At 40.6% G+C, this 26835-nt stretch overlaps 2 protein-coding genes across 7 annotated transcripts in view; both read left to right on the top strand.

Moving 5' to 3' along the window:
* The window catches only part of WWC3 (WWC family member 3), a 126382-nt gene extending 114100 nt beyond the window's left edge, over positions 1-12282 (top strand). For all 4 annotated transcript variants that reach the window (XM_025202527.1, XM_025202526.1, XM_025202528.1 and 1 more), the window contains 5 exons: positions 2210-2374; positions 4890-4982; positions 5857-6087; positions 6870-6997; positions 9942-12282. In XM_025202527.1, the coding sequence (XP_025058312.1) occupies positions 2210-2374; positions 4890-4982; positions 5857-6087; positions 6870-6997; positions 9942-10008 (684 nt within the window). In that variant the 3' untranslated portion in view covers positions 10009-12282. The remainder of the gene's footprint in view (positions 1-2209; positions 2375-4889; positions 4983-5856; positions 6088-6869; positions 6998-9941) is intronic.
* Positions 12283-15290: 3008 nt separating this feature from the next.
* CLCN4 (chloride voltage-gated channel 4) overlaps positions 15291-26835 on the top strand; it is a 58733-nt gene continuing 47188 nt past the window's right edge. For 2 of the 3 annotated variants that reach the window (XM_025202543.1, XM_025202541.1), the window contains exons 1-2: positions 15291-15384; positions 19808-19909. In XM_025202543.1, coding sequence (XP_025058328.1) covers positions 19858-19909 — 52 coding nt within the window. In that variant the 5' untranslated portion in view covers positions 15291-15384; positions 19808-19857. The remainder of the gene's footprint in view (positions 15385-19807; positions 19910-26835) is intronic. The other variant, XM_006022313.3, reaches the window with a different exon arrangement.

Here is a 26835-nt window from a genome sequence, read left to right as displayed (position 1 = left end):
CTGAATTCCTGGGGTACTGGCAGGTGTCTCAAGAAGGGCTAGGGAGCAGCCAGATGAGAAGGAAGGAACTTAACTTACTTTGCTTTTCTGTCTCCAAACCTATACTCTGTTTTGCTTGTATGAGCCTTTTTTCCTACATAATAAATTTTTTTGTTGTTTGTCACGGCGGAGTCCTTCAGGAGGGCCGTGATCTCCTTACGGCCCCCTCACCGTGCCAAGTCGGCCCAAGGGCACCCTCAAATTCTCACCCGCCACGTCTTTGATGTTGAGGTAAAGTTGGGAGGCTGCCTTACGACTCTCTGGGCACAGTAAGCTGCGACCTCTGTCCCCGTGTGTTCCTGGACCCCCTGGGGGTCTCCCGGTATGATGGGTGCTCCCCAGGCACCCTAGCCTTATGGGCTACGCGTGGCTCCTACCAACCCCTAATACCACGCCCCAAGTCTCGCTGATGTACTGGACGTTGGTCCGTCAGAATACACGCCCGTTCTCCCGGGCCTCCTCTATGATCTAGCCCACTTCGGGCTCTCTCCTTGGGCTCACCGCACTGCTATCCCCTCTCCTCAGGGACAACCGCAGCACCTTGCCTCTGCCTGAGGTCTTTTGCCGTACTAGCCTATGACCGGGCTCGCTACACCTGTCCCGGGCTTCTCAATAAGGCGCTCCCCCTCTTTGGGGCTCACTGTGCCCACCTTGGGCTTCTCAATAGTCCCCCCCTTTCTCTGGGACTTGTTGTGCCCACACTAGGGCTTCCTAGTAGTGCCCCCTTCTGGTGCTTGCTGTGCCCCTACTGGGCTTCTTAATAATATGGCCCCCTCTCTGGGGCTCGTCATGCCCATGCTGGGGCTTCTCAAAGCTGCCCCTCTCCGGGGCTTGCTGTGCCCTTACTGGGCTTCCTAATAATATGGCCCCCTCTCTGGGGCTGGGGTCTACACACCCCGCAAGTTGCACCCTTACTGGCACTGGGGTCCCCACGTCGCTGGGGTTGCTCCTGCGAACACTGCGCCTTCCCAGGCGCTAAGGCCCCACACCCTGTGGGCCCTTGTGAATATGCTGCGCCCTCCTCAGGCGCTGGGGCCCCCACTCCCCTGGGGGTCCCTGTGAGGCCTCCTCCAACCCCTTATAGCCTCACCCTTGCCACCGGTGTTAAACAAACTGCTACATTAAAGCAGCCACAAGCCTCCTGGCTATAACCACAACATAAGGCACTGGGCCATAACAACATAAGCCTCCTGGCTGTAATTCAACCCCATTGCTCCAGCCTCTGGAGCTCTCGCGAGCTATACTTGCAATCCAGGTTCTCCCTATATCCTGGCTGAGGGAGCTCCTGTCTCTCCGGCTGCTAGCAGGCAACTGCCAGCCTGGCCGCAGCCCTGGGCTTTATAAGGGCCAGGCCCTGCCTCCTACAGGCAGCTGGCTCTCCTTAGTTGCCCCGGCAACCCGCAGCTGTGCTCGTTACCCTGGCAACCCTCATCTGGGCTTGTTATGTCCTGCCAGGGCTTGCTCTCTCTCTCTCCCTGGCAGTTTCCACTCCCTAGGAGCAGGGCACTGAGGTGCCCTGTGACATCGTTCATCTCCTTACTGATGTCTGAGGGAAGCATGATTGCTGGGCAATTTCTTTCATAACCCAATGGGAGTGCTACAGGAGGGCTGGCAGATTTCCACATTTCAGCTGCAGGATTTAGTATAAGGCTAGAGAGCAATCCCAGGGCAACCTTTGTCTGTTTTTTTGGGCAAATAGAAACACAGGAGGGAGAAATTTGAGTCTCTGAGAGTCTCTCACAGACAGGTTTCTGACATTCAGGATCTCCATATTTGTTGAGGCTCCTATCATCGCCTTGACAGTCTCCCCATTCCATGTGACTAACACTTGTTGATTTTCTGGAAAGTAATTCAGTTCTTTCTTTCCACTGAGGTAAGAATTTAGGCAGCTGACCTGCTTTTAAATTAACATCAAAAGTACAACCACTACATAAAAATGTAATGTGTTATTGGGTTGTAATATTAATCTCCTAATCACTTGGAGGACAGCAATCGCTGTTAGTATTTGCAGACTGGTTCCAGAATCTTTAATGATCAGGTTTTTGTAAATGAGATGGTCCATGCTCTGAAGGTTTCATTTAAGCCCAATCAGAACTTAACTAGCAAACTTTTCTGCTTTTCCTTTGAGGAGATCATTGGAATAAAGTTACTGTTTTGGCTATGATTTTAGGTGGATAAAGAGACAAATACAGAAGATCTTTTTCCAGAAGAAGTTGCTGTTCTTCCAAAAGAGAGAAGCAGCCGTAGACCCCGTGGTTCTGCTTTTGTTCGTAGTAGCACTATTGTTCGTTCACAAACCTTTTCGCCTGGAGCACGAAGTCAGTATGTGTGCAGAGTGAGTACAATATTTTTCTTTGTGATTCCACCTGCAGAAAGGTGAAGGTGAAAGGTTCATTTAACAGTGTGTATTAGTTCTAACTAATAATCCTAAACGGTATTTAAATATTCAAATGGTATTTAAATATTCCTGTAAGGAGGAGTGCACAGGCAGGAATTTAGTGCTATAAGGGCATTAATAATTAAATCATAGTATAGTCTTTTAGAGTCTTACAACTTGTTAGGTACAGGTCACTTCTAGTACATAACTTTTCTTTTCATCTATGCAGTGTCTAGTAGGGCAGTGTGAAATTTCAGCAGCCATTTCATTTCGGAGGTGTTCTGGCCTGTTTCAGCACCTGAAATGCCGAATCCGAAATAAAACGAAAAGCAACAGAATGAAACAAAACCATCAGAAACATTTCGGATGTTTCTGAGCCGGGCTTGCAGGGAAACAGAAACTAAGAGGGAGAGGGAAGGGGAGGTGGGGGAGGGAAAGGACTGCTCTGATACATCTGTAGCTGGCCAGTGTCTGCAAGGTGTCTGTGAGGTCCCTTCCAATCCCAGTGCTCTGGGGGAGGGACGGCAGCTTGCTGTCATCTCACACACTAATCCCTGGTTCCCCACCACCAGGAAGAGTATGGCAGAGCCCCACAACCCTCCCAGGGGGCACTACCCCCAGATCTGTGTACGGGATGACAGCAGGTCGCCGCTGCCAGCTGGGGCCGGTGCCAACACCCAAGTCAACTCCGTGCAGCCCGCGGTGAGCACAGCTGGGGGAGCCGCGGGAGAAGCCCCCATGGCTGTCCTGCCCTACCTGGCCCCATCCCCGACCCAGCCTAGCCTCCCAGCAATTAAACAAGGCCCCGCACTCACTGGCTGTAGCAGGGGCTCTGGGGCCACGTGGCAGAGCCCCCCCCCTCCAAAATGCAGCCTCTGCTTCCCGATCTCTCTTCCCCCACCCACCCAGCTCCAGCATCCCGGCACTTTAAAAAAAAAATCCAGATTGAAACGGAGCAGTGATCTGAAACAACAAAACGAATCACTGTCCTCTGAAACGGCTGAATCCAAAATCGAAAAGAGACATAGCTGTTTTGCACAGCCTAGTGTCTAGTACAAAGAGGCCCTGTTTGTGACTCTAGATGCTGACATAATACAAATCCTTAAGAATTCACATAATAAATTTCCAGGTATGTTAAGCATTTTAGATTAGAACAAACTTGTATAAAGTTGCTGAACATTGTAAATAAAGTGATTAATTTTGACTACCAGATTTTCTTGCCCCCTTTCCCTTAATTCTGCTGCTGGAAATTTGAGTGTGCATTATTAGCAAGGAAATACGGCAATGACAGTTTCCACTTCTGCTGGGGAAAGGGGAAGATGAAAGTAGTGTTGCAGTGCTGTAGGTGGGACTCACTAGCTACTGGCTGTGGACACTTTCTCTCCCTGCATCCCTCCCTCAAGGCTTCTGTTGCTTTGGTTTCTACTCAGTTACTTAATGCTACCTACCAGTATTTTTGAGGACATGTCTTTCTACATGCTTTCTTTCAAAAACAAGGTTTCTTGGGGGCATGTTGTATGTGAGAAAAATATGGTATATTTTTTTCCTTGTAGCTTATGTAGCATTACTGTACTACAGGTTTTCCCTTTAAAAAAAAATCTACAATTTAGATCCTTTCATTGTTGTTTATTTTTTCACTGTCCTTGTCATGTATCCTTCCAAATGGTGAGAGGATATGGTACTTATTAATTTGCACGGCTCAGATTATAGTTTAAATATTTGTCCCACACCATTGCTTGTTACATACCTTTTTATTATAAATAGAGAATATAGCCTTTTGGTATTACAGCAGAGGTAGCCAAACAACAGTGTTTTAAGTGATACACTGCCACCTTCAGGTTTCAAGTTAGTCTTTATTCATAATTAAGCAAAGAAGAGAGACAGCATCTCTGTCCCCAGTACATTTTCATTTTGTATTACTTTGTCACTAACAGTAGCCAAATTAAAATAATATTATCCTCTGAGTCTTTTTTTTTAATTCTCTTACAATTGCATATTTAATAAAGTGGCATAATCAAATGTCCTCAAAAGAAGAAACTCCATATAATTGAGCTTAATTCATTTCTTTGAATAATCGATCCTCAAAAGTCATTTGTAAAATAAACTAACTGTATTATTATGCATTGTTTACAATGGGCAGCTTACTGTACCTGAAAAGATAGCAATTTAGTCATACTGGCTTGTTAGAAATAATGAAGATATTTGAACATATCACTAAAAATGTTCGTAATTTAACAGAAGCTTATTTGCCATCTTTTAACAAATAGACATTGTTCAAAAATTGCACAACAGCACTGTAATGTGGAGACAAATGGTAGTTTATCATGTAGTGTGCAAACTTTTGTGCATTGATATAACTGAAATCCTCGGTGAACTAGAAAAATATTTGATTGTCTAAAAGAAAGCAAGGACTTTATTCCTAATTATGAGTTAGTAGTTAATGTCCCTTATGTTCAATATCTTTTCTAATCAGCTGTATCGCAGTGACAGCGATAGTTCAACCCTGCCAAGAAAATCACCTTTCATCCGAAATACATTGGAAAGGCGTACCTTGCGCTATAAGCAGGTATGTTAAGAATATAAAAATCTTTATTTTAATCAGTGTTTAGGTTTTTATTATTGCCTGACTTCGACTTAAATTTTGAATATGTACTTTAATGTAATTATACTTCTGTTATATAATAAAGTCTTCGTATTGTTTTTAGGATAAGGGGTCCATACTGAGATTTAAAATAGTAATGGACAATTGTAAAAACTTATGGCAGCTAATGCCCAGTTAAATAGATACAAATTATATATTGGTTTAATTACCTTCTCTCTCAAAACATTAAAGGTTAGATTGTGACCTGGGGAGCATGCCAACAAAAATGAATGAGTGAGATTAGACATACTGGAAATACTAGAAATACTTTCGAGAAGGATGTGGATAGACTGGAATGAGTCCAGCAAAGAGCGACAACAATTTAGAGGCCTGGGTCTTATGAGGAGAGGCTGAAAGAACTATTGTTATTAGACAGGACCAGAAGCAATGTCCTCAGCCTGCAACAGGGGAACTGTAGGCTGGAGATTAGACTGACCATTAGGCTGGTTAAGCATTGAAACAGGTTACCTAGAAATGTTGTGGAATCTCTGTTCCTGGCAGTTTTCATGAGCAGGTTTGACAGATAGTTGGCTGGCATAGTTTAGTCAGGGGATGATCCTTCCTTGAGGAGGGGGCTGGACTAGATGATTCACTGAGATCCCTACACCCCTTCTTTCCTATAATCCTATTGCGTTTCTAAACTAACACAATATTTTACAAGAGGATATCAGTTACTTTATTTTTTTTTAAATCTTATGACAAAAAAGTTAAGTGAATACCTGAAAAATCTGCTTTATCAAAGAACATACTAACGTATCATGTTGGGAGTAACCTCTCCAGCTTTTTATTTATAATTCAGCAATCCTGTAGATCTTCTTTGGCTGAGCTTATGGCAAGGACATCCTTAGACCTGGAGCTGGATCTCCAGGCATCCAGAACTAGACAAAGACAGCTGAATGAGGAGATATGTACTTTGAGAGAGTTGAGGCAACGTCTGGAAGATGCCCAACTCAGAGGGCAGACGGATCTACCCCACTGGGTACTTCGGGATGAGCGATTCCGAAACTTGCTGAGGGAAGCAGAGAGGCAGGTATGATATACTGGGCTGTAAGTTGGGCACATTCACAAACTTCATGAAATCTGCTTCAGTGCAAATGCACCCTCAGAGTGCTTAAGTTAAGGGAATGGAACCTTCTGACATTATAAAAAGATTTCAGTGTTTTGTTTCTGTACCATTGTCTTATTGTCTCTTCCTACCATTGTCAAAACACCACTGCACTGATTCCTAGTGATTTTTTTATGTGGTGATGACTAGGAGGATGGCATTGTCTAATCTGTCTGAAAAGTTCAAAACTCTCCCCATAGAATTTGAATTTAGCAGTAGTTTAAAATATGCTTTCTGATATTTACTATTGGAATCGTAGTATATTATTTCAGGGCATTATTTCTTCTGCTTGGCCTCTGGAAGACTATATGCTGATTTATATATTGTTCCATGTGCTCTCTTCTTGGGGCACATGCTTATTAATTCCCAATAATGATAAATTGTAGCCAAGGCCACAAGCCTACAGACCACTGCAGAAGTTGTCATTGGATCTTCAAAACACTCACAGAGTTGATATAACCTCTCTCTTCTTTGAAATTCCAAACACAGTGAATTAGAAGGGGTTTAATATGTATGTTTCAGCCCTTATTGCTTCTGAAACAGTCTTATCAAAATTGAGCCTATGACTTCAGGCAATTTAGGTTTTTTTAAGACCACAGGTTTGGGCAGTTTTGTTTGGAAGTCAAAGAGCCTGTTAGGAATCTCCAGGAGCCTTCATCTCTGTTTCCAAAATTAATATTTAGCTTTGTTTTAATATTAATTTTCAGACAAGACAGACCAAATTTGAACATCATCAAGAACAAGCAGCTGAAAAAATGCTGAAGAAAGCATCCAAAGAAATATACCAGCTACGTGGACAAAATCAGAAGGAGCCTATTCAGGTGCAGACTTTTAGGTAAGCAGTAACATACATGGGAAGTGGTGCATGCTTATGTCTCTGAACCAGTGGTTCTTAATCTTTTTAGAATCAAGATTCCATTATTAGGTCAAGGCACCCTTCAGAAAATACCAGCTCTGTTTTCACACATTTTTGATGACAGAAAAATAATACAGCAGTTTTTTTGTTGCAAAGAACTTTGATCACAACAGGTCAGAATGTTTTTTTGATGCTATGGATTCCTATTTGAAATTTCTCGGTTGATCTTGTGACTCATGTTTGCACAACAAACAGTACTAATATTGTTTGTCACCCCATGGCACCCTAGGTAAGAATCACTGCTCTACATGATTCTAAATTGACTAACATGTTGTAGTTACTAATTTGGTGGATCCAGATCATCTGTGTTGGGTACTGTATCAGAGCCCTTTCATTGTTTGCTTAATTTGAATGAGCCTTTCCTTGCAGCAGTTTATAGTACCAGGAATAATAATGAAAGTAGAGCTGCAGTATCTCTCAAAAAGCAAATAAAACTGGGCTGTAATACAAAAAAAAAAATGTGTATATTTTGTGCATCTATCTTGGGCTGTAAATCAATAGATATATATTAAGGCCTCTGTAGGGCATTGGGAAATGGAGCTTGTAGAATTTGCCATTTTCTCCCAAGTGCCGGTTACATCCCTGTAAGCAAAATTAGATCATTTAACATTATATATTTACAATTGCAGTAACACTGTTCTTGTAACAGCTTTTCCGTATTGTTCCAATTACTGTCTTCCTCCCTTTCATTGTCTTCTCTGTGTGCATTTTCCTTTCCAATCCCCTCCTCCCCTATAGTTGCTGCTCTTTTTCTTCTGCCAAATTCAGTGTTCGCTTTGCTTGCCAGTGGCATTGTTAAACATTAACACACATTTTTGAGACAAAAATAGCAGTTTGTTTCATATATAAGCTACTGTACAGATGCCAAGACATGAAGAGTTTTAACAATGAGTAAATGCTGCAGTGAAGTGACTGAACAGGGAAAAAATAGTTACATCTTCATATTTGACTGTAGCTTCATATTGGACTGTTAAAACCTGTTTACTTGAATTTGTGTTAGAAGCACTGGGAAGGCTTCACTAAAATCAACACGAATCCAAGCTCAGTTCATTTTCTAGTTAGGGCATTGGTAGGCAATCTTTTTGCTGCAGCAGGTTGGAATGACCTGGCTCAGGTCTGATATAGGATGGTACTAGGACCTGCCCACTGTCTCCGACATTGCTGCCACTGCTTCTTACTGCAGACTAACTGCAGCATGGGAAAACCTCCCCAGTGCCCAGCTGCAGTGCAGTGTGGGCAAAGCCTCATGCAACTGAACACAGCTGAAGATCCTCAGGTCCATGGGCCAGGGATGTATATTGTTGCTCCTGGTTAAAGTATAGTAAGAAGGGGACAAGCCCCTCTAGGCAGCAACTGAAGAGAGAGAAGTGTTGTAAGGTTGGTTTAATATTTTTCATTTTTAAAATAACAGATTATGTGAATCTTACATATTGGGAAACACAAAGCAGGGGGGGAATAAATCAAATGAAAGGGCTGGTATACAAAGGTAATATAAAGCTGTTCTGTAATGCATGTGATCTACACGTACACAATTTATTTTCAAACTTATTCTAGTGTGTATGTTGGTCATTCAGGAAAAAAAAAGGAAAAATATGAATAAGAATTTCCCTATTCCCTTAAATGGATTAATCCATAAATATGGCACCTGTTTTAGTTTATTCTTGTATGTGTTCCTTTCCTCTTATATCCAAAAGAGCTAATGATTCTAAAACTATAAATTGGACTTGGTTTATTATGAACTGTGGGCGATTTTGGCTTGGTCTGCAGCATGGGGCATGGTTCTTTCCGTTGATTCATAGATTGTAAGGGGCTGGAAGGGACCTCACAAGATCATCAGGTCCAGCCCCCCCTGCACCCAGCAGAAAAGCCAGCTGGGGTCATGTGGCCCCAGCAAGGTGACTGTCCAGTCTCCTCTTGTAGATTTCCAGGATAGGTGATTGCGCCACTTCTGGAGGGAGTTTATTCCAGTCTGGACACCCTGACTATGATGAAGTTTTTGCTACAGTTGAGCCTGAAACTGTCTTCCAGGAGTTTGTGACCATTACTCCTGGTTTTCCCCAAGGGTGCCCTGGTGAACAGTTATTCACCAAGCCCTTGATGTATTCCCCTGATCTCTTGAGCACACTTCAACAACTTTGCAGCAGCAGGGCACTGACCAGCATTGTCCCCCTGCTTTACCTGTGGTGGATTAGGGTGCTGTGTCTTATAGTTGTGCAGCAGGGTTGACTGTGTAGGGCTAGTAATAGGTTAGACAAAGATTTGTATGGGATGCTTTAAATAAGGATTATCCTGCCTCAGGCATGGGGTTAGACTTCATCCGCGTTTCTTAACCTGTGGGTTGCAATCCAAAAGTGGGTAACAAAAATGTATGAAAGGGTCACGAATAAACTTTGAAAACGAATCAACAAATTTTAAAAATGGATTCTCCTTTAAAGGAGAAAAACATGGGAAACCATGGCTTTTCCCTTGCAGGCTGGCAGAGTTCCAGCCTGCAAGGGGCTGCTTGAGGCTCCCACTGCCCTCCATACCCACCCCCTGCCTCCCACACTGGAGGGCTGGGACCTGGGGGGGAGGGGCGGGAATGGTCAGGACTGAGGGGCACTGGTTCAGGACTGGCCATAAATGTTTACAAATGGGTCCTGATAAAAAAAAAAAAAAAAAAAAAAGCTTGAGAACCACTGGACTAAATGATTTCCTGAGGTCCCTTCAAGCGCTACATTTCTCTGATTCTCTGATAAATCTCTCTCATTAAGTATTTGATTTAAAGTGGTCTTTAAGCTAAATAAATATTGACTTTTTCTTAAATAAAAACTGTATATATATTTGATTCACCTCCTTTTTATCTGTGTTTTTTCAATGACAGAGAGAAGATAGCTTTTTTTACAAGACCAAGGATAAACATACCTCCTCTGCCAGCTGATGATGTATGACATGTTGCATTGTAAACATGAAGTATTTATCTCTTTTATTTTAATGAAGTTATTAGACTAGCTGTTTCTTTAAAACAAAGTTTGTGCAAAAGCTAATATACACATTTTGTAAAAAATAAATAAGTAAAAGTAAACAAAAACATATATATAAATATATATATACATATATATATTTTATAATAGTGACTGCAACAAGGCTTGGTTTTTCCTTGTTGTGAAATTGACATCTCTGAAGACAACTTATTTTATAAAAGATCAACTATCCTGTTTAAGAGCGTGTACAGTTTTTATGCTGTTTTATTTGACTTAAAGGCTGGAAGACAGAAACAAAGTGAGTTCAGGCAAATTCACTGTAGTGTAATTTATTTATAGTGTCTTTTTTCCTTGAAGGAAAATACCTACTTTAAGATGTATTTTAAGGCTGAAATTTTTGTTCTTCAGTATTTGTCATACAGTAGAATGGAACCATTGAGCTGGTTTTGTTTCTGATACCTGAAATGAAAATACTATGTTCTAAATTTGTCACTTTTATCAGCTTTACTCTCTGTATCTTATTATGTACATTATATCCTTTAGCACTGTCTGTGTTATAGCAAAATATTATCTCCTGCAGTGTTTTTAATACTGATTAAAATGCCAGTAAACATTGCAGAATTCATCTGCATGTTCTTACTGTGCGCTAATCGATTGTTTTCATTTCAGTTGTGTCTATGTATCTTTATATTCTTGATTCTCAATTTAAACGGGGGAAGAAGAAGGGTGGCAGGTCTTTGTTTTTGCTGTTTTTATAAACAGGGAGCTAAAGGGGGATTGTAAGTTTGTCATATTAATATAATCATTAAACAAATATAGCATTTGAACGGTTTTAAAGATTATGGCCTGGTGCAGGAAAGCATTTGAGCCCCAATTCTGTAAAGCACCTCTCTTCAAGAAGGCTGTCAAAGCACATGAATGAGTGCTTTCTTGAATAGAAATGCTTCTTAGGAACCATCTGGCCCTAGAATAAAGAGCTCACTTGATTGTCAGTTGGGCCTGCTAGGACTTGGTAAGGAGTAGTTTTACTTGTTACCAATTGCTTTAATATAGGACTGTCACCCTAAATTCCCGAGAATGCCAGTTTTGTGTCCTTGCATCTTGCAAGTATGTAAAAATACTTCTTACTAAGCTACTATATGCAATTTCTAATATTTTTTTCTAATTATATTTTAACAACCGAAAAGGGTGCATTGTTCAAGGCTTATTCAGCTAAATTCCTGGAACAACCAGATCAAAAATATAGCTTTCTCTTTGTTAATGGGAGGGCATCAGGTCAAATTTGGCCCTGGATTTGGGTTTCATAAAAAAAACAAATAAATATGCTAAACTGATGACCAATAGAATATTGTTATTATTTTGTTATACACAAGTCGACATTCCCTTAATGTCTGGAATGCATTCATTGTAGCATTCTGTAATAGCAGAGAACCTGAAAGTCAAACCAAGTCTCTTTTCATTGTCCAAAATGAGGCAAAAAGAAAGTGGAACTTAAGTTGATAAATATTTTAAATTAAAAATGCTAAATAAGTAAGCAAGTACTACTTGATTCCAGGGGTGGAAAGTATAAAATTAATTCTGTCCCCTTTTGCCTGGCATTGTCCATGAGGTTTGAACCATCCAATCATATGACTTGCCAAAAAAAGTATGCAAAACTGAGGAATATTTGGCTTTGTCACAGTAAGAACCCTCACGTGTCTCTTCTTGGCAGTGGATTTAGATAGATGTGGACTAGGTTCTTGTATCTAGATAAGAGAGATATGAAAATGCACAGTACATCAACCAAAAACAAATAAATAAAGACAATTGAAAGACATGTCAGTGTTGGGATAAAAGTCTAAGGACAGCACCTTTTTCATTGCTCATTACTTGAAGAGCTCAGTACGTTAGAGGGAAGTCATGCATGTTGTTTACAGTGGTTGCCATTAAATTGGCACTATTTACCAACAGTTGCTATGCAGTGGTATCTGAGATATCACAAACTTATTGTAAACTTAGAATAGGAAATAAAAGTGAAGTATCTGATGGTGTATCTTGCTCATTTTACATGGTGACCACTGTACAGCATCTGTATATTTTGCCAGTCTAAGATTCTGACTGTTGTAATAAGTCCTATTTTGATGTGGTAATGAGTTATCATATTCAGTATTCATCTCTCTTGTTTTTGTCATGACTCTGTATGATTATGTCATTTGTATTATTTGAAAAGTATTTCTTCTACAAAATAAAATAATTTGCCAAAAATGTGAACAGATCTTTGTTGATTACCACCTTATAAGATGATGGTTGAAATAGTTTACATTAAGTGTACTGTAATAATACCCTTTACAAAGTAATTTTTGTATTGTTGAGCATTGTTGTTTAGTTCAATGTAGTAATGTTTCAAACTAACAGGCAGTGTTAGGGAGCTTGTAAAACCAAACAGTTTAAACAGATTAACCTTGAGCCTTGAAAGAGATGCAGTGCCAGGCATGGAAATATTCTCTCACTACTACTCTATTGAAAATAAAGGTGACATCTATGCCAGATGCTCATAATTAAGTTATTTCTGGACTTATTTTTATATTTTTTTTGCTATGATGAACAGTTGCCCTTGGAAAAAGGTGTTCAAGATTTCCCAACTAAGGTTTAATTTGTATTTTGCATAGATGTGCTGCAGACAGCTTTTTCATATTTCTTCTCGTTTATGAATTTACTGCACAGTAGGGTTCTCAAAGATGAACAAAATAAAGATATATACCATTATATGAATTTTAGTCTCATTCTCTGTTGTTGAGCCAGACCAGAACACTTTCTTTAGAGGAGATATCTGAAAATGGATATGCAATACGTGTGGAGAAATGATGGATCACATTTTTATCTGTGCAGCTCTAGACAGCATAAGCACAGACGAGATGATACAACTGAATATATGATGCCATTCTCATTTCAGTGTTTACAAGTGGATACAATAGTTAGAACTATTTTTAAACCATCCTCTAGAAAGAGTCTGGACATTTTAGCTTTCACTCATTCACTGCCATCATAAGCAACAAACTGGGTACGTTAATAGAACACTACATTATAAAAACAAAAATCTTACAGTCTTCTCTACTGCTGCTATGCTGCATATATTACAAGATGGTACTTTAAAGTAAGTGTTACATAAATGTTTTGCTTCTATAATGTTTTACTTCTTGGGCTCAACTAATCATATATATCAGTGTTAACTGCAGATCTTGTTGTGTACCATATAACATACAGAATTTTATTCTGAGTGAAGACCATGCTTATTATACATCTAGTGTACTTTTAAGTTCAGAGGAAACCTACAAATAGAAAATGTTATGTGAGAAGAAGCGAAAAGTTTCATTTGCAGGGAGAATATTTCAGAGGCTCATGAAACTGTTTTGCTTTCCTTAGCAGTCTTTTCAAAGCATCATGTTAAATATAGCTCTTTGTTCAATATTCAGTATAAGAGTATAAATTGAGTAGATTTCTTGAAAGGAATTTGTGTTAAATATTTGGAAATTGTGAGCATAAATTATGTATTTTAAACCATTTGTATAGCTAGAATGCTAGAAAATAACCAGCATTTGTGGGGTTAAAACCTTTTAGAGGATATTTTTAGTTGCATGTGTTTCTGTAAAATACAGAAGTTGCATGTAAGTGTCTGTATTTTATAATTTCATTTTCTGCCAGCAGTATTCCTTCAGTGTAGTAGTAATGAGATCGTCATTCTAAAAATATACCTGAAGCATGTGCTGGGGAGAAAACTAAACTTTAGGGTGAATTCAGTGGGAATAACCAGTACAAATGGGAGAATAAAAGCATTAATTTAGAAACTTTTCTACAGTAAAAATAATTTCCTGTGTTCATACTCATTTAATTAGAACATTAATTTACTATCTTTTTAACCTTGTTAATGTTTATATTATCTGGCAAGTTGCACAGAAATTCCTGAAATGAGGCACCCGGACAACTGATATGTTAAATGGTGCTAATCTCAAATTCAGCTAAAATATGCAATGTCAGCTAATAATCTGCATTGAAACTACTGTTGCAGTAGGGTGGGAGTTTCAAAAGTACAAAAGTCTATGCATTAGTGGCATTTCATTTTAATCACGGAAAAATTTGGATTTTGGGTTGCTTTTTTTAACCCAAAAATTGGGGATTTTTTTATCGGAGAAAACCAGGATCCCTGCTTATAAATGGGGAAATAGAGAAATAGCATTTTCTGCTGCCTAAGCTTTTGACAGGGAAAGCAAAAGTAAAACTGCACATACTCTACAGGGAGAAGAACAGTGAGCACCCTGGGCTCCCTAGCTGCTGCGATTGAGTTAGTTACCAGTATTTTCAAATAAAGATTTTTTTTCCTCTTCATTCTGCCTTTCAAAAACTAGATGCATGTATGTATTATTGTGGCAAGGGGGTTATGTTGTATGTGAGAATATTTAGTATCTTTAAGGCTGTAATGCTTGTGAAATACTTCGTGGAAAAAATTAAGGAAGGATTGAATGGAAAAATGTTAGGGAGAGATTTGACTGAAGGAGCAGTAATAGGTTGGTACACATGTACAGGAACTATTTCAAACACAAGGGACTGTCTGGAGAAGGGAGGATCATTAAAGCAGGATCCATATCAGTTATGGACAGAGCAAAATTGATGAAGAAAAAAGTAGAGATGGTGAGGTGCTAAGTCTTAAAAGTAAAGGTAAGCAGAACTGATGCAGAAGATAAAAGAAAGTCCACGTAGGTGTTCCAAGAATACGAAATTGATTTTGAAAAAAATAATGTTTTTGAGAATAGTTTTGGGTAGATGAAGGAAAGAAAGAGTAAGGTGAGAATCAGGCAAGTCAGAATATTGCAGAGCCATTATGAAATTGTGGCTTGTGCCATTTTCAAACTAACATGTTTATTACACCCTGTCACTTTATGAAATATGTAATAGTGCATCTGAGGATTGCGGTGATATATTAGTAATATAACATATGGGCACAGAGATTTCATAGCCACTTCAGTTTTTCCATATTACCAATACAATTTATTATTGCTGTAACAACAAATCATAGCCCCCTTTCTAGATCTGAAAAGGCTGTTTTCCATTTTGGTGACTAGAGATTTGTAAATTGCAACACTATATGAAAAGGTTGAGTATGCTTGCACTGCCTCAACTGAATCTTGCAGGATTACAAGCCAGTCTTTCTCCCTTTCCCTCTCCCTATCAGATATCCTATAGAGGGAGAATGCAGTCACGTGACTGTTACTGCTTCCTCCCTATGACATCATTGGTGTTGCAGCCATAGCAGTAAAGAAAGGATGCTACCAAATCTGTGGGATTGGGCTAAATGATGTTGCATTGCAGGTAAGAGACCCAATTCTCAAAAAGCTAAGTTGCCAGTGTCTCTTTTTCTTTCTCTCTCTCTCTTACCAGTAAGACCTTACACAGAAAATAAAACAGAGCAGTCTCTGTGTAGGCATCGGTTTGCAGTGCCAGAAGCTGCTTTGCTGGTACTTGATAGATCTTCCGGCTGCCATCTCTAACAGAAATGCTGCCAGATGGAGCTTTAATGCTGAAGAAAGCCCATTGTCTCTGTATTCTGATGTGGATGCTTCTTGTACATGTCAAATTGTGTATTTATTATAGCAGCTTCTGTCTATGGTACAGAGGAAAAAAATAGCATGTTGGCTATTTCCCCTGGGTTTTTTTCTGACACTTTAAACAATTTGGTAGAGATAAATGTGTTTAATCTCTATAAAAAACAAAAAGATGATTAATTTAATGGGGGGGGGGGCTGGGAGAGGGTTCAGCTGGTACATAATGGAGGAAAAAATTCTATTGTTATTTTGTGTTGACCCACTTTTAAGTACCTAGTCCAGCAGGTTTCTGGCACGATCCATTTGCATATTGTCAGGTAGTTTTTGCTGACAAGGCTTTTGTCTGATAGTATAAGCAATGAAAATAAATCCTCTGGAAAAACACAAGTAAGCAAGTAAGTAGTCTGTTGCTAGTTAAACAAGTGCTAATAATAAGTAGATTGTTCAGCCTAAATAGATTTTTTGGCAATTCTGTGTTTAAAAATTATGCAGAAAAAGACAAACTCCATCTTTTTTTCTCTTCTCTTAAATACACAGAGAATACAAATATATGAAGACTAACTGTTTGATAGAATGAGGTGACTGCTATTTTACGGTGTTTGTACTTCATTAAAAAATGTATTTAACTAAAATTGAAGCTGCTGGGAGTTTTAAGGTGCAAGAAATCAAAAATCGCTCTGAAGTGCACGATGATCAGGAGGAGTAAAATAAACCTGTTTCATGCATTTTTAAGAAGCTTGTCTTTGCCAGAGAATGGAGGATGACTCAGCCACAGCCGCAGCAGGAAAATGGTCAGGTGACTTGCTAGTCAGAATAGATGAGAAGTTTTTTTGGCCCTTCAAAGTCACGTTCTTTGGCGATGCAATGTTTTGACCGTTTACAGTGCACATAAAGCATTGCAGGGCTGATGCCTGTGTACATATACCCCGATGTGGGAAATATGGCTTACTTATGTCTTTAAATGTATTCTGTGTCCTAGTGAAAGAGGTAATTTACATTTCAAAGTAATTAGAAAAGTGTCCATACACTATCACTATTTTCTGAAACTAATATCCAGTAAAATATTAAAAACCTGAAGTACAAGGGATTTGGGCTCCATATGCCTTTCAGAAAACTTAATATCAAATCTGATAGAGAAAAGCTCTTCTATTTAATTTCCAAAGAGATCTTTCATCTGCAGCACTTCAGGATAAAACCAACATGAACACATTTTCACCTGCTATATTATTGAGATCACACTATATTCCAGTGTATATTCCAGTCTTACCGGCATTTGATTTATTCTTTCCATCCCTTTCTGAAATTTGAGAGAGTTGTGTGAATTCTCTCTCTCTCACTTAAGCTGCTAATTATATTCCTGTTCAAAAATGCCAGAGTGCTTGTCACCCACTACTGTGGCTTTTTGCCAAATTTAAAACATGCCCCACAATTTAAAAGAGAAATGTAATTTCTTGCCCCCTCTGTGGCCATATTTGAATTCATTAATGACATCTGCCGGGCATAAAAGTTCTCCCAGCAGATCTAAGCCAGGCATTTTTCCTGCACCAGAATGTCAAGACAAGGTATCAAGCTAATTAATATGCTCAATTGGATTTTAAAAAGGAGAGAAAGAAAGAAAACTTCTGTTTTCAGTTAGGCTTCTAAAGGGGAAAACCGGTGAAATTGGGGTGCCTAAGTAAAGAACTGCTATCTTAAATCCCCACTCAGCCCATTTCACTCTGAGGCACCTAAATTCTGTAACTGCCTTTAAAGCTCCTAATCTTACAGTCTGTTTCTGTGCATGCCCAAAAGCATCTTAGTCTTTCCAGGGAGTGATTCTCTCACTCCAAAGCCCATTCAGAACCTAGGCTTGCTTTTGCATGTTCCGAATGGCGTTCATTTTCTGAGCATACTCATGGATCAGTCTTCACTTAAAGGGCCAGGGGCAGCTGTTTGTTAAAACACCAGGAGAAGGAAGAAATAAAGCTGGCAGTGTAAAATTGAAGTTATAATAGCTAACTTGGCTATTACTAATAGCTTTCTATAATAAGCTTACTATTACCCCTTACAAAGTACTATATTTGTTTGTGTCTATTTGTACCATTTTCCCTCAAAATCAGCCCTTCCAAATTGGGGTTAAGCAAGAAGCTGTTGTCTTTGCTGGAACAGAAGCATGCCTGGAGATGTGCATGACATGCAGCTGCCACTTGTCTGGCTCAGCAAGCTGAAGGGGTAGAGTCTTGCGTTAACTCTCTCGCAGCCGTAACTACTGACTGAGCACCGTAGCTTGTGCCTGAAGGAGCAAGAGAAGTCCTGGTAGTATCCTGATGAGGCTTTTGATGTGGAAGTAGCTCCTTATTTACAGGAACTTTTATATAAAGAATTACTTGTAATAAAGAACTAACAGTCTTGCTTTTGCAAACGGCTAGGGCCTGAACTTGTGTGACATAGAATAAGTAATTCTGGGTCCATAAAGTGTCCAGGAAGCATGGCATCCCAGGATGCAGTCTGGCGGAGGCAGCTGGCACCAGAAACTTCCTAGTGTGGAGGTTCCTGCTGCCTCACCCAGGCTCTCCCTGGCATGGCACACTTCCTAGATACTCTGTTCCCAGGATGACTTAATCTCACACAGTCAACCATGACTTGAAAGGGGGAGGATATTTTCCCAGTCTTCTGCCTTCCTGAAACAAGGTGCATGTTTATTTTGGGCACTGTATCATATGTGTAAAAATACAGTAATTACATATGTCCATCTCTCTAGGATTGTTATTTATTTCCATGTCAAAATTAATTTTAAACTAATAGTAAATAGTATACTTCCAGGTTCAATTCCATCCTCTGTCTCGAGTGATTCCAGATCCGTATCTCTCACTTCCTGGTAGTCTTCTGACCACCAGGCTGTATAATTGCTTGGATGGGAGGCCCTCCACATCCCTATTTCACTTTGCAAAAAAGAATGCAAGGTTCATTGGGCCAGAGAGGGAACAAATGAGAGTAATCTACGTAGTCTAGTGGGTAAGGCACTCACTTTTAAAGGGGTGTTCTTGAGGCCTGGGCTGTGCTCCAAGGACTGCTTATACATTTTATTTTAAATAGTCATGGACTAAAATGAGTTTGAACCCCTGCAGGTCAAGGCAGGAATTGAACCTGAGTCTTCCACATAGTGGTGAGTGTCCTAACAAGGGATTTGAAGTAAGGAAAGACAGAACCTTCTGTCTTCTCTGTCTGCTGTTGTAAAAGAAAACACAGACAGCAGAACCTCAAGGGGTTGTGAACCCTGCCAGGAGAGAAGCATCTGCCTGCAGCCCTGGATGCCAGACCTGGTGACACACCTCTGTTCTCATCTTCCTTATTGGCTTGCTCTAGGTGACTGGATGTTGCCTCTACCTAACTTCTTGCTCAGGATTGCATAAAATTAGTTTGCTCAGCTTCTGTGGATCTCACTGTAAGGCGCCTACCTTGTCATCTTTCCATGTGCTGGCTAGAGGGCCAGGGAACCTAACACAGTGTTCTGGATTACACGGTGGAAGGATAGATGCTCAAAAGAAGCATTGTTACAGCACTGTATAGCTGAAGCTCCTTTTTTAATCTAATCCTCTCCTCTTATGACCCAAGCAAATGTTTTATGTGTTTTGAGCCCCACAGAAAAGAATCTTGCCCCTAAGCTCCAGTTCCAATTCAGTTAGATTCTCCTATGGATGTCCTCGTCCTCAGTGGCGTAACAAGCCACGCTAGCCCCCACAGCAAACACTGTTTCGAGGTTCCAAGAATCTACACCAGCCCTACAGAAAAGAAGGGCTAGTTCCAAGAACAGGGAGGCATGGGGGGCACAGGGCTGACAGCAGGCACAGTGGGTGGGGGCAGCAGCCTTGAACAGCTGGGAACCTCTAAACAGTCCTGGCTGAACTTCTGAGTCCATGTGCTCTGCCCGTCCCAGCTCTGTTGCTCATAAAACAGCAACCACCAGGGATCATTTTGGAGTTCCTGGCCCAGCAATGCTGCCTAGGGCATGGACTCAGCAGAGGTGGAGGGTTCATTCCTGTGCCCCTCCTAAATCGGCAGCTAGTGTGGGTGCCCCTCTTGCTCACCTCTAATTACATTATTGGCTGTGCTATTAGATTCACAGGAATGCATGTGTATTGTTTTTCTACCCAACGAAATAAAAATTCATGCTGTAGAGCCATATACACATTTTTCTTTTAATATTATAGAAGCTGTTGATGCTTCTCATCCTTGGCATTTCTGGTCTGCAGATCAGGAAATGATGCCCCAACTTGCAGTGACTACAATACTTGAGCATCCCAGGGCAAAAGGTTGGTAGAATGAAGTTTGTATAGCACGTCTCACCTACTGATCTCAAAGTGTTTTACAAGGGAAGGCTTTGCCCTTATTGTCAATGGAGAAACTACAGCTCTGTGCTGTGAAGTGGCAGCTGGTCAGGAACAGGTGGAGAAATTGAAGGTCCAAATCTCAGTCCAGTGCCCTGACTACTCAACTACATTGCCTCCAAAACTTTGTAAAAAAAAATGTTTTGTAGCAGAAGACAACTGTTTATTCACTATCTGTCTCCATATAACAGTTGTGTGTTCTGTTATTTCAGTTCTCACGTGTGCCCCATGTCACAGCCAAAGGGCTGTCAAAGCTCTTTCTGTGGTGAAGTCTCAATAGCCTTTCACTGAGCTTCCAGGAGCCAGGCCTAAAAAGTTCCTTAGCATGAAGCAAACTTTGCAGTCTGAGTGCAGAAGGCTGCTCTTTAACGAGTGAAGTTAAACGGTTGAAAGGAGGACATTTAAAAAATGTTAATGCCTTCCTGAAATCTCATTTTTTGTTGGTTGACAAAACAATCCCTTCCTTAGCTCTTTGCTAAATTTTCTCTTTCCAACAGTTGGAGAATCTTGGAATCCCCAAATCCAGCCGTGTTGTGTGGGAGGAGGAGAAGCAGCAGGGAAGGACTTAGAACAGGGATGGGAACAGGATTGAGGGTGGAGGGCGGAGAGGGTGGAGGAAGCCACGTTGCTTGAGCCCTCACATTACTCGTGGCCTATGACAATAACAGCTGCTCAAGGAGCTTTTCTTAATTAAGTTCAACATCTGAATATTCAGTAAGGGATTTTTAAGGAAGAAAACAAGAATAGTAAATACCTTATATGTAAAATGACTGTGTCGTAGAAAGCCTAACTTTTAACATTTTGGAGCAGATGCATATCTGGCCAGTTGTGCACCCTGGATAACAGCAGCACATGAAGTAGCCAGGCAGTGATCAGGTTGCTGCTGGTGGCAGTGGCACTGGATGGGCAGTGACAACTATTTTTTAACACCCCCCCTGCCAGTTGACACCTAGGGCAAATGCCTCACTCTCCTCTCCTTAGTTATGTTGCCGTTTTTGAGTGGAGGCTGCTCAACTAGAACATTGCATTTCCTAGATTGCATTTACTTACATTTTCCTCTTTTCTTTAAAAGTCAAAAGGGAGTAAATCTGTGTTGAACCATACGTCTTCCCTCTTTACATTGAAGAAAAGTTAACTGTGAGGCAGCCTTTATTAACGGTGCCACAACACAGCTTGGTATATCCAGATGGAAATACATTAAAATGCATGTGTGCAGTTGCTGATTTTACATGTACCTAACTTTAGATCTACAGAACTAATGTTCTTCAGGATTGAACTGACATTTTGGTCTCATTGGGGATGACAGAGTAAACAGAGTTTCACATGTTTAACTTGAGCTGATTTTGAATTATGTGAGCACAAAAACTCCATTTGGAACATGTGGCAAAAGCTTTTATTTAGTTATTTATTTATTTATTTTCCTCTTGCTGAACCAATTTTGCTCATATTTTCCAAGAAAACTCAAGCTGAAACTAAGCATGGTGTATTTCGTACCAAAATGAATTTTTTAGAGATGAAATTAAACAGAAAAGGAAAGGGAGAACTTTTAGGATAAAAGCTAGTGCTCAGCCTTGAATAGGAGTGAATGCTACTATTAAAGGTAGACTTTTTTTAGCACCAGCAAAAGTAGCCTTGTGAGTTGCACAGTGCATGGCAAGATAGTCTTGCATAGACAGAAAAAAAAGAAAATTGGGCCAGGATCTGCCAGTGCTTCTGTTCCCATTTCCAAAGGGAAAGGCAGGCTCGACAATGAATTATTGCTTTCTCATTCTATTGCCAAAGATGCAGATTTTGACAGCATTTGAGTTTCAAAACTTTCATTGGTTTTGTGGCCCCAATTGACTATTTGTTTTGCTTATATTTATGGCCAGTTTTTTTTTTATCACACTGCTCATACTGGGCTCCTATATACATACAGTGTGTCAGAGCAAACTCGATTAATCATTCAATGAGCTTTAATTAAAGTGCCCCCACTGCCATTTTTCAGTGCAGGGACACTGATACACATAACGCTCCAGGTGCTTTGTTTAGAACGTCTCTTGGAACCACTTTAATTAAAGTGGCTCCCTTCCCACTCCATTCTTGAATAGTGTCTATAAATGCTCCCATGTTGTGTACGGTGGCTGAGGAGATGATGGCTGGAGATCACAGTTTTCCCTCTCCCTCCATGCCTTAATTTTCCACTGAATTTTCCAAAATATGCTTTTCCCCCCTTTCCTTCCAGTAGCTCTCCCATGTGCTCTTATGTACTCCTTTAATTCATTTCTGCAGTGACTTCACAATTTTTTCCATAGAAGTTATTGGTAAACCTACACACCAAAAATGAACTGGATGAGCTTTTTCACAGAAGGACACTCCTTAATATGTTACAGCAAACCCATAAATAAAAGTACCACAGTATTTTAAAGCCATGTAAACACTATGCGCTACAGTAGCAATACTGCTGTGTATTAGATGCTGCAGAATTTTGTTGTCCATATATGGTGATATCTACTTGATAGTCCTAGAAGCATGATAATAGAAATACTGGCAGAAGGCAAGGCAGTGACTGGTACCTTATAGACCAGGGGTATGCCTACCCCCAGGGGTACTTGAGAAGCCCGAAGGGGGTATCTGTGAGTGGGCAGGGACAGACTGCTGCCATGCACCATGCCATGCAGGCACTGCCCACCTGGCCGGATGTGTGGGGCGGGGGAAGGTTGTACGCGGTGCCTGCCACTGCTCTGCCTTCGGCCGTGTGCCCTCTTTCCCACCCCGCCTCCCCGCTACCCACTCAGCGTCTGGCTGCCGGGGGTACGCTGCTCCCCATCCAGCCACTGGGGATACACTGTCCCAAAAAGGTTGAAAACCCATATAGACCAGGGGCAGGCAATTATTTGGGGCAGAAGACTGCTTACTGAGTTTTGGCAAGCTATCGAGGGCCTCATGGCAGGCATCCAGGGGCAGATAAATATTAATTTTCTAAATTTTTTAGGGGCCCCGTGCGCTGGATAGAATGGCCTGGCGGGCCGCATCTGGCCCACGGGCTGCATTTTGCCCACCCCTGTTATAGACTAGCTCATTCAGAGAGGCATGAGCTTTTATAGGCTAAAAATCAGTTCTGTAGATATAAAGATTGAACTTTTCATAGAAAATTTTGTTTCTTAGCATCTGACAAAGTAGGTTGTAGCCCATGAAAGCTCAAGCCTCTCTGAATGAGTTTATAAGGTACTAACCTCTTCTACCATCTGCCTACCTTTAGGCAAACACCACTAACTACCTCTCTATTCTTAGGAGTCCTGTTAGTTTAAATCTCTTGATTTTCCCCTGGGTTCTCCAGACCTAACTGGTCTTTACTTTTTATGCTATATCATGACTGTAAATGACTACAGGTTTTTTTTGAGGTGGCAAGTCACTGCTTTAGTTATAAAGAGCCTTTAAAAATTTTTGAACAGCGTTGTTTAGACAGAAGGTCAATAAATTAATCAAATAGTCTTACATTGCCCATGAGTACTTTTCAAACTGATTAAAATGCAATTTAACTTGTCAGTAATTCAGCACACTTGCCTTCTCAAAAGATGTCTTGCAAATCATTATTCAATGCCATTTTTCTTTATATTTAGAAACATGTTTCATAACCTTTTATGTTCAAAATGCTCTCTGTAATGAGCTGTCAAGCAGCTGTTATTACTTCATCTTCTCTTATACGTGAGTGTGTGCATGTGTATGATATGGGACATTTTGTTAAAAAGATTAGAGTTTTTCTTAAAAGTTATGGTCAAATCATCTTCATGCCACTTTGAGATTGAAGTTAATCAAAATATCTTCCAAGTTTGAGAAGCTTGTTTAAGTTTATAGAAGCTGCAGCAGACTGGCCCCATCCCTAGTGCCTTTTTAATCCAGCATAAGGATTTCTTCCAATACAGGTGCTTTTTGTGTCAGTCTTTTTCTTCAAGGACTTACAAAGTCAAGGCTGCTCATCTCAAGCTACATCTGTGAGAGCAACTTCAAACCAAAAGAATAACAATCCCTATCACAGAGAGGCTAGAGAAGTCTTTTGGCTAACATTCATTTGAGCACACATTATACCTGCAGTCAGGCAGTGTCATGAAGGCCTGAAGAACTGATGCCAACCACCTCAATACTGGTAACGCCAGACACCTTAGTACCTATGCTAAAGCCTGAGGCAGAATTGATCTAATTTACATGGTTTTGTGTAAGCGGTGTAGTTTAGTTGGGTAGTAACAGAACACACATTTGCCCTGTGGTGGGGGGAGCAAATCTTTGACTGGGTTCCACCATTTTTAAACCAGTCTATTTCTGCCACACTTCTGTTGTTATGGGTATAGACTGGTTTTGTGTGTCAAATTTCTGTTCTCTTACAGGTCTAGAGCAGTTTCCTAGTCCTAGAGCTTAGATGCTATGGCCCCAATCCTGCACAGGCTCCTAATGTCATCACCCTGTGCAATAAAGATGGACCTGTGTCCATCTCTGACAATAATTCTCAATAGCAGTAACATAACTAAAGCTAGGTGAAAGGGGCAAGTTCTTCTCTGGGTGCCAAGTTAGGAGGGGTGCTGAATCACCCCTCACCCCCACAGAGTCTGTGCCCCAGGAACATGCTCATGCCAGGAATCCAAAATTATTCCTGGCAGCTGCTGCTGCTGATACTGCATTAAGAGGAACACCTGGGGTGGGCAGAGTACGTGTGGTGGCAATAGCAGCTCACCTGGGAACTGTTTAGGAGTTTCAAACATGTTCAAACATGAAAGGAAACATGTCCAAATATGAATGATCTGGAGATCATTAAAAAATAATAGTGTGCCTGAGTTCTGGGTCAGCTTGGAATGGCATAGGGGAACAAGAGATCTGGCAACAGGCTTCATACTATATGCACAACCCAGTAAAGAAAGCATCTCCAGAAACACGCCTGTGTTGAAGAGGAAATCCCTCTCCCAGATTTCTAGAAAGACGTAAACCCACTCTACAAAGATACTGTTAGCTGCTCATGCTAGAACCAGATGTAAGTTCCTAACAGGAGAACGCAATGGAGGAATTTATTTGACTCCTGATTCCACACACAGAATCCTCCTTCTGGTAGCCAAACCAAGCACCATCTCTTTGAATCCATTTCTGTTGGTTTAGAGAGGTATAAACTTTCATAGGTGATAGCTTACCTTATTAGATGCTATTGTAGTTAATAATATACCACCCTGCCCTAATATAGCTAATTACCCCTCATCATTACTGTTGTTATAGGCTAAGTATGGACAGTCAAAAAGTGAGGTTGAGTTGATTCAATCTTTGCCGGTTAGTCTAAGCTTTGTAGATTGAACCGATAAGCAAGTGAACAGACATTCACTTTTAATTCCAGAAATGCATCCACATGCCTGCAGTGGCCCAGGCCACAAGCTGGAGAGGTCTAGAGCATACCTCCTGCTTGGCTAAAGCTGACAGCTTGGACCAAAGCTATCCCGGCCAGCTTATGGACGGGGGGGGGAAGCGGGGTTTGCAGGGGAGGTGCAAAGCATCCTGGGATGCTGGAGGACTGAGAGTTAACTTGAATCTGGAGGGCATCTGGGACAAAAGGTCAATAAACTGATTTAACTTAAATCAGTTAAGTTTGCTACTACATCCATCCAGGTTTGTCTGAAACCAGTTTCGGCCTTTTTGAAAGCAGTTTGTGTGCACTGAACTTCAGTTGTGTTACAGATCTGAATCAGTTTCTAATCACTTATATTGGTTTATGTGTAATTTCTGTCCCTAGCCGTAGTGTTCTGGTCCTATTTATTGATGAGTTCCTACTTTCAGGTTTAGCCATATATGTAAGGTGAATTAATTTGATCTTGAGTTGGATGCCCCCCTAAGGTTTGCTGCTAAAGAAATACCCAAGTGAATATTTTGTATCTGGTGAACGTGGGCATGTGCCACAGAGACTGAAAATATTACAGGACTCAGTGCAGGACTAAGACTGTTTCCCTTGAAAGAACAACTTATAAATACGCAGAAATGAAAGATGCTATTCCTTGACAGATTCCTGAATTTTTGCCAAATAATGTTATAATGGCTAAAGCAGATCACTATCAACAGCCTTTGGCTCACATGCAGGAAACTTTGCCATGTGGAGCGGGGAGGAGGGGGTGGGGGGTGACAGGGCATAATATGTGGCCTCTTCATTAAGATTCTGAGCATAAAAATAGTAGAGTTGAAGCATAAAGGTTCTCCTCAACTAATTCAGAATGACAGTCATCCATCAACATGCAAAATGCTTTGTGATATTTGCCATCCAGTAAATTAATAAAGGATTAAGTCACAACTACCCAGAGGTTATTTTAAATCCTTATTGTGTAGCAGTGGTTCAAGGGAGTTTGTTTTTAAAAGAGCCTTGACTATAGTAACCTATCGTGTAATTGTTGGCACTGCATCAGGAAAAAATCCCAAGGCATCCTTTGCTCTGTTCTGCTTTGTAACAGCCAAATACTGCCACATTTGGCCTAGATGGTGGTTTTCTATGCCTTGAAAAAGGTCTAAACAAATATGAATTGCATAAGCCTACAATGCCACCTCAGCTTCCTCAGTCCTGCCCCTTCGTTCTTCAGTCTCATTTCATAGATTCATAGACATTAGGGCCGGAAGGGACCTTGCAAGATCATCAGGTCCAGCCCCCTGCATTTCATACTTTTTAAAGCAAAGGATTATTTTAGGCCTAATTGCTTGAAATTTGGAGAAGAGCAAATTCTATACAGTTAAATTGAAACTTTTTTTCTTCAAGGAAAATAGAATTAAAATTTAATCACATCGTTGATTTTTTTGTTGATAGAAATATTATAGGTATAGAAGTCATTGAATAACTCTGATCTATTGAAAGTAAC

Source organism: Alligator sinensis, unplaced genomic scaffold, assembly GCF_000455745.1.
Source record: "Alligator sinensis unplaced genomic scaffold, ASM45574v1 scaffold312_1, whole genome shotgun sequence".
Lineage (NCBI taxonomy): Eukaryota > Metazoa > Chordata > Crocodylia > Alligatoridae > Alligator > Alligator sinensis.
This window is presented reverse-complemented; position numbering and strand designations above follow the sequence as displayed.